This window comes from Bos mutus, chromosome 11 (genome assembly GCF_027580195.1).
Source record: "Bos mutus isolate GX-2022 chromosome 11, NWIPB_WYAK_1.1, whole genome shotgun sequence".
Taxonomy (NCBI): domain Eukaryota; kingdom Metazoa; phylum Chordata; class Mammalia; order Artiodactyla; family Bovidae; genus Bos; species Bos mutus.
The window spans coordinates 2825147-2840349 of NC_091627.1; the positions used below are offsets into that span (position 1 = coordinate 2825147).

A 15203-nucleotide genomic window follows, 5' to 3' on the forward strand; every position below is an offset into this window, starting at 1 on the left:
ACACACTGGTGCTTTTGTTGTTGCTCAGCCATGTCCGACTCTTTTCGACCCCGTGGACTGCAGCACGCCAGGCCTCCCTGTCCATCACCATCTCCTGGAGTTTGCTCAAACTCATGTCCATCGAGTCGGTGATGCCATCTCATCCTGTCGTCCCCTTCTCCTCCTGCCCTCAATCTTTCCCAGCATCAGGGTCTTTTCCAATGAGTCAGCTCTTCGCATCAGGTGGCCAAAGTGTTGGAGTTTCAGCTTCAACATCAGACCTTCCAATGAATATTCAAGATTGATTTCCTTTAGAATGGACTGGTTGGATCTCCTTGCTGTCCAAGGGGCTCTCAAGAGTCTTCTCCAACACCACAGTTCAAAAGCATTAATTCTTCGGCGCTCAGCTTTCTTTATGGTCTAACTCTCACATCCATACATGACTACTGGAAAAACCATAGGCTTGAGGAGACGGACCTTTGTCTCTGCTTTTTAATACACTGTCTAGGCCAGTCATAGCTTTTCTTCCAAGGAGCAAGCGTCCAAGTGTTTTGCAGAAGCTAGCTTGTGCTGTCCCGCCGCCCACGGAAGGCAGGTCCCACCCTACCGTCGGAGGCGCGGGGGCCGCGCGAGGATCGCCCCTACCCCAGGCGCTGCTGGCCAGAGGACGCGAAAGGGGAGCTCAGCTCTTTGCTGCATCTACTGCGAGAATGAAGACCATTCTCAGCAACCAGACTGTCGACATCCCAGAAAATGTCGACATTAACTTGAAGGGACGGACAGTTATTGTGAAAGGCCCCAGAGGCACCCTGCGGAGGGACTTCAATCACATCAATGTAGAACTCAGTCTCCTTGGGAAGAAAAAGAAGAGGCTCCGTGTTGACAAATGGTGGGGAAACAGAAAGGAACTGGCCACTGTTCGCACAATCTGTAGTCACGTACAGAACATGATCAAGGGTGTTACACTGGGTTTCCGTTACAAGATGAGGTCGGTGTATGCCCACTTCCCCATCAACGTTGTTATTCAGGAGAATGGTTCTCTTGTGGAAATCCGAAATTTTTGGGGTGAAAAATACATACGCAGGGTTCGAATGAGGCCAGGGGTTGCCTGTTCAGTATCTCAAGCCCAGAAAGATGAGCTGATTCTTGAAGGAAATGACATTGAACTTGTGTCAAATTCAGCTGCTTTGATTCAGCAAGCCACCACAGTTAAAAACAAGGATATCAGAAAATTTTTGGATGGTATCTATGTTTCTGAAAAAGGAACAGTTCAGCAGGCTGATGAGTAAGATCTCAGTGATCCTGCTGCAGAAACAAGATAGATGGTTCTATGGACTCAGTTGTGATGTTTTAAAGAGACAATAAAAACTCTTGATTTGAGATTTTTTCCTACTGATTATCATTTCAAACTATTTGGCCAGTAAGCAGTTAAGTAAATTCTAGTGTGTTAAAAACAATAACAGAAGGAATAGGAGTGGTTGATTGATTTTGTTGTTGTTAGAAAGATGTTAGCAAGACTTAATGGCAGAGGGGGCTTGAAGGAATACCAAGGACATTTCAGGCAAGAGGAATATGGTTATCGTGGGAAGAACTTTCGGAGATGCCCTGAAGGTATCTAATTTTGCAGTGGCACAGATTTGAATATTTGTGAGGCAAATGCCTGAGTCACAGTAACTGAAAAAGCAACTGAGAAGTGATACTGTCTTAGTAAGAATTAAAAGATGGAGTTAATTTGTATTTATGATAAACATGGTTGCTGTAGTCTAAGGTTCTCTCAGTTATACTCAGATTTCAGCCACATGTATATCCTAGTCTTTGATAGCTTTAAAAAAACTTAAGAAACGTTCCATGTGTCATACTTAAGATATACTACTATACAGTACAGTAGGGTTGCCCCTAAACCTGCGGTCCTCCCCTATCTCATTTGTTAGAAACTCTAACCGTGTAATTTCTCAGGCAAAACATTTCACTTTGTCTTACATACTGTGTCTAGTCCATCAATAAAATCTGTGGGCTTACTAAGATCTTGGTTTAAATAAATGGAATTAATTTAAAAAAAAAAAAGAAAGCGGAGCTCAGCCAGGGCGGCGGGCGCCACGCAGGCGGTGCGGCCGGGAGGGTCCGCTAGATGGCGCTGCGGCGCCGGCGAAGTCGGGGAGGGCGCGGGCTGGGCCTCGCGGGCCGCCGTCCGCGCTATAAAAGGCGCGGCGCGCGCTCGCGCGGCCTTTTCGGGCGGCGGGGATGGAGAGTCGGTGGGATCTCTTTACGGCCTCTGGACTGGAGGCCGAGCGCCCGCCCGCGGCCGAGCCCCGCGCCCGGCGTCTCCGCCCGGGGTGCTCTCCGCAGTTTCCTAGCTTGGAAGCCTCGGGAACATGGCGAGGCAGCGGTGGTTTAACGGGTGAGCTGGGACATTAGGGGAACGTGCCGCGTCTGGTTTTGTCTTTAAACGTATTGATCGCCTCTACTGGGCCCTGTCTCAAAGCTAGGCGGTCTACGGGTTATTCGTGGGTGTAACGTAGCGGGTGTGGGAGCGGGGCCCCCTTCCCGCAACAGTGGGGAGGGGGCGGCGGCATGCCTAGCGCGGCCCTTCTGTCCCCTGGGGTCTGCACGCTGTATCGTAACCTCGGTCTTCCACACAGCCCGAAATGAAGCAGGGGTCAAACGGAAGGTAGCTGGTTTGGCGTGCAGACAGGTGTAGGCCTGGAGGTCGAATGCAGCAAAGCCAAGCCTGGGTGGAGGGCCTCGTTGCGCGCTTCGCAGGCGCATAGGCAGTCTCGGGACTCGGACCCACGGGTGTCGTGATCTTCCCCGCACTGCCCCTAGAGGCGCTGCAGGCGTGGCTGCCGTGTCACGTCTGCGTCATGAGGTGGCAGAGAGGAAAGAGGCTCGGTCTACGCCCAGTGTTCTGGCCGGTGGACATCTGGATGATTGATAGTCTGACACTTGACAAAGTGCCCACCGAAGGTGGGTGTGTGTTGCTGTAAGAACGCCTGAATTCTCTCCTGGCGCTTGGCTGGGCCCCAGGACACCCCGAGGTTGCCGTGTGAGGAGCGGCAGCAGGTGGGTGTTTGCCCTCTGGCTGAGCGACCAGCGGGAAAGATGGGTAGGTTTCAGTAAGGCCGACCTACTTGCATTACAGAATGGTGGCACTAAAACTTCCCTTTCAAAGGTGAGCTCAGTGCCACCTAGCAAGTGACATAATTTAACTTGTTTTAGGCGGATTAAAATGTTACAGGACATTCACACGTGGTTTTTCTGCCTCTTAAAAGAAATTTTAAGATAGATTGTACAGCCAGAAACTCTTTAAAAAGAAAAAGTTGCCAGATAGTTCAAAGACCAGCTGCAGTAGCCTACGGTGAGGCCTGTGTAAATTCCAGAGCGTTTTTTCCTGTCGCCTTGTTAATGGTACTTTTTTTCTATCCAGTGTCTCACTGGTGGCTCCCTGGGAGAGAAGGTGCAGAGATTTCGGCGGGGGCGGGGGTCCTCTTGGATGGGCTTCCTAGGTGACTCGGTGGTAAAGAATCCGCCTGCCAGTGCAGGAGACCCAGGAAACTTGGGTTCAGTGCCTTGGTCAGAAAGATTGCCCAGAGAAGGGAATGGTAAGCCACTGCGGTATTCTTTCCTGGGAAATCCCTCGGGCAGAGGAGCCTGGCTGCGCTGTGGTCCCCCGGGTTCATCAGACGCCAGCCTACTGCGGCTGTTGGCGCAGGCAGACCGTGTCAGCCTCAGAGCTGACTGCCAGGGGTTCCGTGCCAGCAGCCCCGTTTGTTAGGTTTAAATGCTCAGTAGTAGCTTCTCTTCGCTGATTCTGGACCAACCATTCTTGTTATTTGATACAGGAAGGACGGTGACTGTTAGCCTGTGAACGAAAGCGAGAGTGAGCCGCCTCACGCTCCTGACCAAGGTAAGTGGCCGTGCTCTTCTGAGCTGTTTGGGGGCCTCGGGGGGGGGCGGGCACTGCCCTGCAGATGCCGGATTTGCCGGCACCACGGGTGCAGCCGCCCTGCTGCGCCTGTGCCGTTGGGGCAGAGAGGAAGCGGCTATTTCTACGCTCAGTGCTCAGAACCGTGGGCACTAAGAATGGTTTGTAGCCGAACATCAGTGGGCACCACACGAGGGAGCCCCTTGTTCCCACATGTACAGAAGAGAAGGCTGGGGAGGACCGAGGGAGCGGACAGGCACACGGCAAGCTTGGGTCCGGTGGGATTGACCAGGAGACGTGGGAGGACATTTAGGCGTCCTTGAGCACCTGTGACGCGCCTCCCTGGCTGGGGGCTGCTGAGCTGGAGTCCTGCGCCACCCAGCCTACAAACTCCTGACGTAAGGAGTCCCTTGAGGGAAGGCCAGAGGATCCGGTTGACAGCGCTGCTGCAGGAAAACAGGGTTTGGGAGGATTCGCTGATTAGATTCCATCTCACAGATCCCTAGGTGCGGCTGGTTCATGGGGGAGACAGCTGCAGGTGGGACTCTTCAGGACACGTGTCAGGGAAGGTACGTTGGGCAGGAGGCTGGCGGGGGCTCTGACACCTTCTGGACCCTCACAGTAGGCAGTGGTTTGCCAGAATCTGGGTGTGGGCAGTGTATGAAATCCTGGAGGGGAGTCAGGTCATTAGCTGACGGGGCACCTGGGCGGCAGGTTAGGGGTGTGTCGGGCGGAGTGTGTGCAGCCTGCTGGAATCAGTTGTGGGGGTGCTTTTGGGGGTGTTCGAGGCCCCGACAGTGAAAGCCACCCTGGACAGAACGGGAGGCAGGAAGCAGCTGGTGACACCCTGCTGGCAGGATGGCTCCCCTGAGCTCGGCTGACCCAGCCCTCACGCCCTATGGTCCCTCCCACAGGGCAGGTGAGGGCTGTCTGCGCAGTGTGTATCTGGTTGGTTTTTAAATCCAAGTTGGGTGTGTTGTTTTGTTTTTTTAAGAGTGATCTTGAACTTGTGGCTGCTACTAGATTTTTGCCCACACCTCCTCGTATGCTGCGGCTTCTCCACTGGAGTGGGGCCAGGGTGACCGTGGACTTACCGCAAGTCAGACGGCTGCAGGTCGCAGCAGGTCCAGTCTGTCCACCTTTGAGCGGCGGCGGCATGTCCTTCCCCACCCTCGATGACCCCCGCTGGCTGGACCCCCAGAAACTGCGTGGAGTGTTCGGGGGATGAGGCTGAGGAGGCTTGTCTTTGCCTTCCGGAACCCCGCTCCTGTCCTGAGGTCTCCACCCAAGGTAAGGAGGCTTGACCAGGGGAGGGGCCTCGGTCTGGCCGCTCCAGCACCGGGAGGCACGCCTAGCGGGTCCCCTCGGTTTTCTGTCTGCAGGTGGGAACCCCGGAGAGCAGCCTAGCAGCCACGCGCCGCCGGACTCGCGGGCAGTACAGAGCCTGGGAAAGGCGCGGCCTCGGAAGTTGCTCTGAAGAGCGAGCAGGCTCGTCGCGTCGCGTGTTGAGAAGCAGCAGTGGTGTGGATCAGCAGGGTTGAGGCAGCGGCTGTGCGCGTCACGACAGAGACGTGAGCAGAGGCCGCGTGGCGCCCAGGGAGCCAGCGATGACAGCCCGGCAACGGGCGGGGCGGGGGCAGGAAGGCGCCTGAAGGCAGCGGTGTCCGCCTGCAGTGGCAGCAGCCCCGCAGGTACCCCAGGGCATGGTCCTGAAGTCCTCCAGCCGGGAGGTGCGGGATCTTGTGTGCAGGCCCACCCCACAGGCCTGAGCTGTCTGGATTACCCCCCAGCCAAGGGGAGAATGTCGATGAGGTTTACGAATTAGTCCTGAGAACGAGTGTCTCACGCTGAAACCTTGGGACCTGTGTTTCCAGCACAGGTTGTGACAGTGAGTGGAAAGATCTGTCTCGGTGAAGGAGCATGTCCCCATGTTGGCAAAACTATAAAGAATAAACGGATCTTGAATAAACTACCTTGACTTGCCTTTGTCTGATCAGCCAGGGCCCCAACAGGAGCTGAGGGTGTGAGGGGTCAGGGTCCTGGGCTCTTTTCCTGGACGATGGTAGCTTTTTGAAGTCGGTGAAACCCGAAGTTCTGCAATTGCGTGCGCCCCTGCTTACGTCCCCGTCCACGTGTGGTCCAGCTCAGGGCTGGTCACCCTTGCCCTTGGCCCCAGTCAGCCCCAAGCAGCCAGCTGCCAGGATGTGGGTCCAGGGGTGGCGTGGGCCCGTGGCTGCCCCTTCCCTGTTCCCTGCAGTGACTCCAGGCTGAGTAGGGTGAGGGCACTCAGGAAAAGCGGAAAAGCTGGCTTGAGAGAACTGAGATGATCGCATCCCTCCCAGCACTTCATGGCAAGTAGGGAAACAATGACACTATTTTCTTGGGCTCCAAAATCGCTGGGGACAGGGATGGTAGCCATGAAATTAAAGACGCTCCTTGGAAGAAAAGCTGTGACAAACTTAGTGTATTAGAAAGCAAAGACATCACTTTGCTGACAAAGGTCCATATAATGAAAGCTGTGGTTTTTCCAGCAGTCCTGTATGGATGGATGTGAGTTGGACCATAAAGGCTGAGCTTTCAAGCCAGTCAATCGTAAACAGAGAGCAACCCTGAATATTCGTTGTAAGGACTGAAGCTTCGGCCACTTGATTCTAAGAGCCAACTTGTGAGAAAAGGCCCTGATGTTGGGGAAGATTGAAGGCAGGAGGAGAAGGGGACGACAGAGGCTGAGATGGATGGCTTCACCGACATGAGTCTGAGCAAACTCAGGGAGATGGTGAAGGACAGGGAAGCCTGGCGTGCTGCACGCGGTCCACGAGGCCGCAGAGTTGAACACGACTTAGTGACTGAACAGTAATTCACAGAAAAGCTTTATTTACACATAGTTCTCCAAAGTAACAAAACCTTGGCCTGGGCAGGTCCCAGGGCCAGCCCTTGGTGCTTGGGCTCTGAGTCCTTCCCTCTTTCCTGCCAGCTCCACTGTCCTGTCGGGAGCCCAGAAAACCCGGGGCGGGGTGGGGAGGTGGTGGTGGTGGTGCAGGGGCAGGAACCGCGTGGCCGCCGCGCTCTGGTGGCAGAGGGCCTCGTGCTGTGGGAGGCGGGGAGAGGCCCGGGGGCAGGCGTGGCTGGTGGGCCCGAGCCAGCGTCCCCCGCCGCCCGCCGGCCTGGACAGGGCGGGGCAGGGGCCCGCGGCCCTCAGGTGTACTTGGTGTTGGAGATCTCCTTCCAGAGCAGGGTCTTGAGGTGGCTGAGCACCAGCGAGTGGTGGGCCTCCACCTGGCTGGCCAGCCCGCTCAGCGTGGTGCAGGTGCGCAGCTGCCTGCCCAGCTCGGCGCGCAGGCCGGCAGGGGCACCGGGCAGCAGGTAGTCCCGCAGCAGCTCGCACACCTTGGCCAGGTTGGGCTGCACCAGGTCGCCCTTGCACTGGCGCAGGAGCGTGTCGCAGGGCGCCCGGCAGTCGCGCCCGTAGGTGCAGTCCGCACTGCGCTCACAGTGGCGGCCCCGCAGGAAGCGGCGCACGGCGGCCTCGGGCGCCACCTGCTGTAGGTCGGCCATCCTGAAGTCGTACTTGGCCGTGTAACCCACGTTGGCCAGCGTGGTCTCGCACATGTAGAAGGTCCCGTAGGCGCCGTGGAAGAGCTCCTCCACAAACTCCAGCAAGCCGATGGCGATCTTGGCGCGCCAGGGCCAGGCGGGCCCCAGCCACTGCTGCAGGGCCCCGTGCAGCGCGGGCGGCAGCAGCGGCCGCAGCAGGGCCGGGAGGGCGGCGCGGGCCCCGAGCTGCGCGGGACGCCCTCCGTGACGTAGAGGTCCCCGCAGTGGCCCAGGAGCGGCGCAGCGTGCCCCCTCCCCTGCAGGGACAGCAGCAGCAGGAACTCGTTGCGCTGCAGCAGCGCCCACAGCGACCTGGCCTCTGCCAGTGACACCCTGCTGTCCTTGTTGAAGTCGGCCATGAGCAGGACCTGGCCGACCAGCGCGGGCAGTGAGGGAAGGTCTCCCAGATTAGCCTGAGGTTCGGGACCAGGAGAGAGGGGAGGCGGGACATGGGCGCGCTGCTGCAGGCTTGGCACCCGACGCCACGCATCGGCCCGATGGGGGAGCCCGGCCTCCAGCCCCCAGGATGAAGCAGGCAGCAAGGCGCTGGGGAGGCCCCTCACCACTCCTGGAAAGCCCACCTGCGTCTCTCTCCCCAGCGCTCAGGGAGCCTGGGGACTTCCTGCACGGAGGTGGGAGTGCTGCGAGGGTCGCTCACCCTCATCTGCCCCATCCACCCCCGAGTCCCACCTCCTCCCTGGCCTCCTCCCCACGGATGCCCTCCCCCTGCCCCCTGCCCTCTGGCCCCAGGCGCGATCTCATGCCTGTGGGTGCTCCCTGAGCCTCGTGCCTGTGGGGTCTGCTTGGAACCGGCGGGCTAGCCAGATATCCCCTGGCCCGTGTGGCCCCCCCATCCAGCTTGCTGCCTGCCCTGTGCACACATCCTTGGGCGTGAACTTGACACGCCAAGCCCCCAGGAGGGCCAGCTGACCTTGAGAAAGCTGAGGGTCATCTCCCGGAACTCCTTAATCGAGGTGCCCCGAGTGGGCTTGTCAAACAGCACCAGTTCCCGCCGGGGGGCCACGTCGGCCCCGGCCTTCCAGCTCAGGCTCTCCTCCAGGCCACACTTGATGGTCACCTCCTTGCCCTGCCAGAGCCCGCTGTACACCTGCAGAAGCACAGGGACCCGCTGTGTACACGGCCCCCTCAGGGCGCACTGCGGGCGGCAGGGCCCCAGGGGCTGAGCCCGGCCAGGCCTACCTGTTGGCCTGGCACGGAGGAGAGGCAGGTCCTCCACTCCACCTGCTGCAGGTTGCACAGGTCCTGGCAGATGGAGCCTGAGATGATGCCCTTGCGGTACTGGTCACACTGAGGAGAGCAGGGAGACGCAGCAAGTGGCCTGGGAAGCGAGGGCTCCATCCGCCTGCCCACCAGCGCCTCATTAGCCAGACGCACGGGGAGAGGCTTGCAGCGCTAATCAGGTCAAGCTCTGCAGGAGCCGCTGCCCCCACCGGGCCCTTCCTGGCTCCAGACAGGGCCTTGCAGCCCCGAGTCCTGGGGGTGTGGGCTGAGCCGAGCTGGAAGGTGAGGCCCTTCCCAGGGCGGTCCCTAGGTGGGGGGCGGGGGGATTTGTGGCGTCTGGAGCAAGCGTGGGGTGAACTCCTGGATGTGCATCACTGCTGCCATGGTGCCCCGGCCCTTGGTGGAGCAGGCCTGCAGGAAGGGAGCGTGCCAGGGCGGGGAGGCAGGGCCTCCTGAACGCCGAGGCCCTGGACTCACCTACGGGACCGGGGAGGAGGCTTCTGTGCTGCGGCTTCAGAGCCCGACAGCCGTTCATCAGGACAGAAAAGGGGAGCCCGTCCACTGCAGCGGTCCGCTCTGACCCCTTCAGGTTCCCCCGGAGCCACAAGGCCCTTCGTGGGGGGGGGTCTGCCAGTGCGGGCGGTCAGGCTGGGCCAGGGTTGGCGCCTGCAGGCCACGCTGCCCACCAGGGTGGGGAGGGGCTTCCACCGAAGCTGAGGTGGGCAGTGTGGCCGTCAGCCTCAGGCGGGGCAAGACCCCTCCCCTCCCAGCCTGTCTCCTGTCTACAAACCGGGCTGACGTGGGGAGCCGGCTGAGCACCCTGGAGTCCATGGGTACCTGGTCTGTGACCCCGGTCCTGCCTTCCCCCCAACACACACACCCTGGGTGCCCTTGGACAAGCTGTGGAATCTCTCAGAGACGGCTGATACCCCCGTGAGGTGGCCAGGTCTTCTCGGGAAAGGAGGGGGTATCCCCGCGGCCCAGCAGCCGGGGAGACCGCTCTGGTGCTGGTGGGAAGGCCAGGGCGCTCTGGGAAGACGGAAGCTGCAGATCCTCTGGTTGGGGGGGCACGTTCCTTGTCTGCTCCCCCAGGGCCCCTCAGTCCTCTGCATGTTGGGGGCGCTGCTGCGGGCACACAGAAGTGCTCAGAAAACACCCACCAGCTCTGAGCAGCTGCTCACTGCATCCCACTGGCCAGACCCCGTGTCCTCCCAGGCCTCACTGCCCCAAGAGACCCCTCCACCCACCCGGGCAGCCCAGGACCTCGCCTGGTGCAAGAGGTCCCCAAGCAGTACCCCTCACCGCCCCTGCCCAGAGGCCAGGCTCCCTCTACACGCACACCTGCCCCTGCACGTCTCCAGCCCGCCAGGCTGGGGGCAGAGCCATGTGTCTGGCGCCCAGCTCAGGTCTGACCCCTGGAGGGCCCCAGCGAGCATTTCTGGAAGAAACAAGGCCCCCAAGCTGGGTGCTGCACCCTCATGCCCGTGTTGGCCTTCCCCCAGCCAACGATCTACGATCGACGGGCCCCTCGCAAGTCCTGTCACGTGGGCTCTGGACCCCTCCACGACCACCTCCGGACTGTCCCAAGTTTGGCCCCCACGGGACCCTGGGCAGAACAAGCCTGCTGAGCCCTTCCACAGTGCCACACAGCCCCCCAGGAAGAGCGCCCCTCACCCTGCAGAGGAGCAGAGACTCCAGGCCCCCATCAGGAGACAGGTTCAAGGCCAGGCGTCTCCCACTGCCCCCACTTCAGGACCCGAGGAGCTCCACTGGGGCAGGTCCCCCCAGGGCATGGATGCCTCAGACCCTGTTAGCCCGCTGAGGGCTCCCCACTGCCCGGGGAGGCTGGCGGAATCAGCGTCTGAGGGTTACCAGGGCCTCTTCGGCTGGCGTCACCTCCCCCTCCACCAGTCACAGGGCATCCTTCAGCAGGAGCCGTGAGCCAGTGGAGCAGTGCTCATGGGCACACATGCACTCCCGTGGACAAGCACACACAGGTTCACAAGCGCCCTCACACACACGTGCACAGCTTTGCTCTACCAGCCATAGTGGTGACTCAGCGCGTCTCCACCCCCAGGCCCCGAAGACCACGCCCTGCAGCCTCCTTGGCTGGACCCCTGGCACCCCCGGACACGTCTACAGCTGGCCCTGTCTACCCATCCGTCTGTCTGTCCACCCCCAGCCACCCGCTTGTGCCCCACAGGGCACCCCTTCCTCCCAGGCTCCCCCCCGCAACCCCCACCCCGCCACGGCCTGCAGGGACAGCCCCACAGGACGCAGCCGGACCCTCCTAGAATCCACTGGGCGGGCCTCAAGCCCCGTTTCTAGGCTGCCCACAGCAGGAGCGCTGGCTGGGGGCGGCCGGAGCCCAGACGGCCCCGGGCGACACTTACGATGACCACTCTGCAGACATGGCCGCGGCAGAGCTCCGCGTAGGACGAATAGTGCACGTAGGCCAGCCAGCTGCCTGCGAGGACGCCCAGCCAAACCAGGAAGACATACTTGACCCTCAGGCCTGGGAGCCGGCCCTGCGGGGGAGGGGGCATGAAGAAGCACAGCGTTCTAGGTGCACAGACCCCGCCTCCTAGACCCCAGCCCCGCCTCCTAGGCCCCAACCCCGCCTCCTAGACCCCAGCTCCCCAAGCCCCGCCTCCTAGACCCCAGCCCCGCCTCCTAGACCCCAGTCCCCACAAGCCTGGCCTCCTAGACCCCAGCCTCCCCAAGCCCCGCCTCCTAGACCGCAGCTCCCCAAGCCCCGCCTCCTAGACCCCAGCCCCAAGCCCCGCCTCCTAGACCCCAGCCCCGCCTCCTAGACCCCAGCACCCCCCCAAGCCCCGCCCCAGTCAGTGTCTCCCTCCCACTCCGCGCGCACCCACTCCTGGTGCCAGGCAGGGGCCTGGTGTCTCCCAGACCTTGAAATCTCACAGGCAGGGAAAAATAATTCCCGAATGAGGAGGATTTAGGGTAGACAACTCTTTATTTTGCTGAATAAAGAGATTTGGAACAATTTTTTCCTCCTGTCCTGCCCTCATTTCATAATGACATGTAACCTCTGTACAAGGTCAGGCTGGAGAGGCGCTCCCCGACCCTGGGCCCCTCACCCTGGCCCAGCACCCTGCACACGGTTCCTCCCACTGGGGAAGACTTCAGGCTGGACCAGGGCCGGCAGGGAGCACAGGGCTCGGAGGCGCGGCCACCCTGTGAGCTTTTACGGGACCCAGCCTCGCACACGCCCCATCACAGCCGCCAAAGTGTAGACAACCCGCAGACCCACTGACAAAGGAGCGGGCAAGTCAGATACAGCCCATCCACAGGAGAGAACGGTGTTCAGCCATGAAAAGGCAAAGAACTCCGACCCAGGCTACGGCATGGATGACCCAGCAGGACATCATGTCCAGTGAAATGAGCCAGACACAAGACAGATCCTGTGTGACTCCACCCATCCAACAACCTAGAGGACTCAGACCCACAGACACAAGCAGGGTGGGGACAACGGGGAGCGGTGGGGAGAAAAGGGGGGCCTGCCCAGGATGGCGAGCGAGGGTTTGAAGGGGACAGAGCTTGAGTGCTTGAGTTTGGAAAGATGAAACGAGTTCTAGAGACGGCTGGTGGTGGTGGCTCAACGACGGGGATGTGTTTAATGCCCTTGAACGGTGCACTTAAAAAATGGTTAAGATGCTAAATTCACGCGATGTGCAATTTACCATGATAGAGAAGACATAACTAAGATATTCAGCTCCTGGCCCCGCTGCCAGAGGCTCCGTCCCAGGAGCGTGGGGTGGGCCAGGAACTGTTTCTCTGGAGGGCTCGGTCCCTCGGCCAGGTCTCCCCGGCTGACGAGTGGAATCACAGGGTTGGGGGAACCCAGAGCCCTGTAGGAACTGGGGGGCACTGTCTCCCATCCAGCCCCCAAGCCGCGACTGCAGGAGCATCAACTTCCTTCCCCACCCCCGTCCTGGCAAATCACGGCCTCGATGGCTGCTGCCCAGCGGCGGTCAGCTGATGGGCCAGGGCTACCAGGCACTGCCCCGTGCAAGAGCTCAGACACCCTGACCGGGGCAGCTGAGCCCCAGAGAAGAGGGCCCAGGAGAGCAAGGGGGCTTCAGACCAGCCTGCCCTGGAGCAGGGCCTCTACCAGCACTGGTCACACATCCCGCCACCCGTGGTTCAGTGGGGCGGCTCCAGTCCTGGTCAGCCCTGGGTTTCTCATCACCTGGAGGCTGGGGCCCAGAAATGGGGCCGGCGGCTCTGCCCTGAGGACGGGGCAAGGCCTCCAGGCTCAGCTCAGGCAGCTGTTTTTACGGTTCCTCCAGGAGAGGCAGGGTCCTCCCCTCCTGCTTCTCTGGCCGACTCCCTCGGCCGGCCACCCTAGAAGGCGCTGCAGCAGGCACGGCTCGGAGCCGCGGAGGCCCGAGGTGGCCCTGGCCAGTCGCAGGGCTGGGTCGAGGCCCACTGGCCCTGCCACCACATCTGTTTCCGCAAGTTTTGTTCAAAGGGAAAAACAGGAAAGCAGACCAGTGGGTGGGGGGCCGGGAGCCAGGGGCGCGGCTGGGGCAGGACGAGGTCAGAGGACTTCCAACCACGGGTGACCACGAGGCGGGCAGGGCCTCTGGGAGCCCGTGCTGGGGGTCCTGGGGGAACAGGCGGGAGGGAAGCAGGCTGTCGCCTGCACTGGCCCCAGGGGCTGACCTGGGCCAGACCCAGGTTCGCGGCCTGACCGCAGGGCCCACCTCGGACACGGCCCATGCTCCCGCCAGAGCCCCTCCAGCTCCGGCCTTCCTGTGGCGGCCTGCTCCATGGACACCGTCCCCAGTGCCGAGCTCTGAGCGACCCCCAGGTCCTGATTGCAGGCAGGCACTTCCTCCGAGGGGAGTCCCGGCCCCTACCCCCTGCCCTGCCCTACCCCTGTGGCATCCTGACGCCCACAGGTGAGCATGCCCCCAGGACAGGGGAAAGCTCACTCAGTGCGCCCTGGCCGGCGGCTCCCCGCATCCCCCAGCTTGCCCGGCTCCTAGTGGAGCATTTGGGGGGGTCACTCGGGGGACAAAGAATGATGACCGGCAGCCTCGGGGCCAGGGGCCCAATTACACCGTGGCCTCCACCCCTCACCTCCAACGCAGGAGTGTGTTTCACACGTGGTAAACTGAGGCTCAGGGTGTCTCCTCTCATTAAGGTGGGGGTGTCTGGGAACCAACCCAAGCCATCGGGAACCCATCACCTCTCCTGTCCAGGCTCATCTGCCGTTCCCGGGCTGAGCTCAAAGGCCTGACACCCCCAGTCCGAGACCCGCCACACTGGCCTCCTCGGTCAAGGCCTTTCCCTCAGGATGGGGCCGCTGCACCCCCACCTCCCAGCGTGGGGGAGGCCACAGACCCTCAGCTCCCACCCCACCCAGAGCTGGGTGGAGACCACGACCCTCCCAAGACCCCTGGATGGCAGGAGGGCTTCTGGCGCAGACCCCTGTGGGCATTACCTGGCTCCCACCCTTCTCCCCAGAGGGGACCCCAAGGAGGTGCGGGCGGGTCTGACTAGTGTTGTCTCCTGCCCAGGGCCTGGGGTCGTGAAGGTGGCAGGTTGGCCTGAATAATTTGACGCTCGCATTCAGCCTGGCTCAGACCACCCCAAGCAGCCATGACAGGGATCGCGGTAGCCCGCCCCCAAAGCAGCCTGGGCCTCCCCTGCAGACAGCAGGGTCCCGAGAGGGACGGGGATCTGTCCAAGGTCACTGTGGGGTCAGGGCACATTCTTCATCTCGGGCTGGCTGAGGGATGACCCAGGGGGAGGGTATGCCCTTCTTAGGGTGCTTCTACGGGTCCCAAGTTTTCCATCACAGAAACACAAACCTGGTCTCCTAAGTAGAGGAAAGCGGGCGGACCTGGTGTGGCTTCGCGGCCTGCGGGAGCAGCTCCGGCCCGCGGCGGAGCGGGGGCCTTCTGCAGCCCCAGAGGCACTGGGGCCAGCCCCGCAGCATCCGCTCACTCGATCGGCAACCTCCACCCCGGGCCCTGCCTGTCCCCGGCCCCCCAGGGACCACGTACCCGGGCCCTCAGCGACCTTGAGTCCGGAATCCGCCCAGGGTCCCCGGGCTGGATGCCGCGCGACCCCGCCGCGGCCCGGGACCCAGGGCGGGAGGGGTAGGGGCGGGAGCCGGCCCGGCCGGGGGCGCGCCTACCTGCAGGCCCTTGGAGAAGGGGCAGAAGAGCACCAGGTGCGCCAGGCGCCGCAGCCGCCGCATGGTGGGCGCGGGCCGTGCGCGGGCCCGGCTCGCCTCCGCTCGGCCTCAGCCCCGCGGGCCGGCGCGCCCGCATCGGCCGCCGCGCCTCCTCCACGCCCCGCGTCCGCGCCAGAGCGCTCGCCTCTGACGGCCCGGCGGGGGCGCGGGGAGGGGGCGCGGCGGGGACGCGCGGCGGGGGGAGGCGGGGAGCCAAGGCGCGCGAGGGCGCGTGGCCGCGAGGCGGGCGGCGCG

General features: G+C 61.8%; 1 protein-coding gene, 1 long non-coding RNA gene, 2 other non-coding genes and 1 pseudogene across 4 annotated transcripts; 4 read left to right on the plus strand and 1 right to left on the minus strand.

Annotated features, from left to right (window-relative positions):
* Positions 1-654: 654 nt before the first annotated feature.
* On the plus strand, positions 655-1481 carry LOC102277072 (large ribosomal subunit protein uL6 pseudogene; annotated as a pseudogene).
* A 712-nt stretch (positions 1482-2193) lies between these two features.
* LOC106701327 (uncharacterized) lies at positions 2194-5873 on the plus strand. The gene is made up of 5 exons (XR_011465936.1): positions 2194-2377; positions 3819-3883; positions 4400-4470; positions 4896-5191; positions 5284-5873. It is a non-coding gene; the product is annotated as an uncharacterized lncRNA (long non-coding RNA).
* Positions 2792-2923, plus strand: LOC138990055 (small nucleolar RNA SNORA17). The gene has a single exon (XR_011466229.1). It is a non-coding gene; the product is annotated as a small nucleolar RNA SNORA17 (small nucleolar RNA).
* On the plus strand, positions 3947-4080 carry LOC138990053 (small nucleolar RNA SNORA43). Its single transcript, XR_011466227.1, has one exon. It is a non-coding gene; the product is annotated as a small nucleolar RNA SNORA43 (small nucleolar RNA).
* An 885-nt stretch (positions 5874-6758) lies between the features above and the next one.
* DIPK1B (divergent protein kinase domain 1B) lies at positions 6759-15180 on the minus strand. Its single transcript, XM_070378721.1, is given in 6 exon segments — positions 6759-7677; positions 7680-7908; positions 8427-8603; positions 8696-8803; positions 11131-11265; positions 14910-15180. Coding segments are annotated over 6 exon segments (1293 nt in total). The 5' UTR covers positions 14973-15180; the 3' UTR covers positions 6759-7096.
* Between the last annotated feature and the right edge of the window lie 23 nt (positions 15181-15203).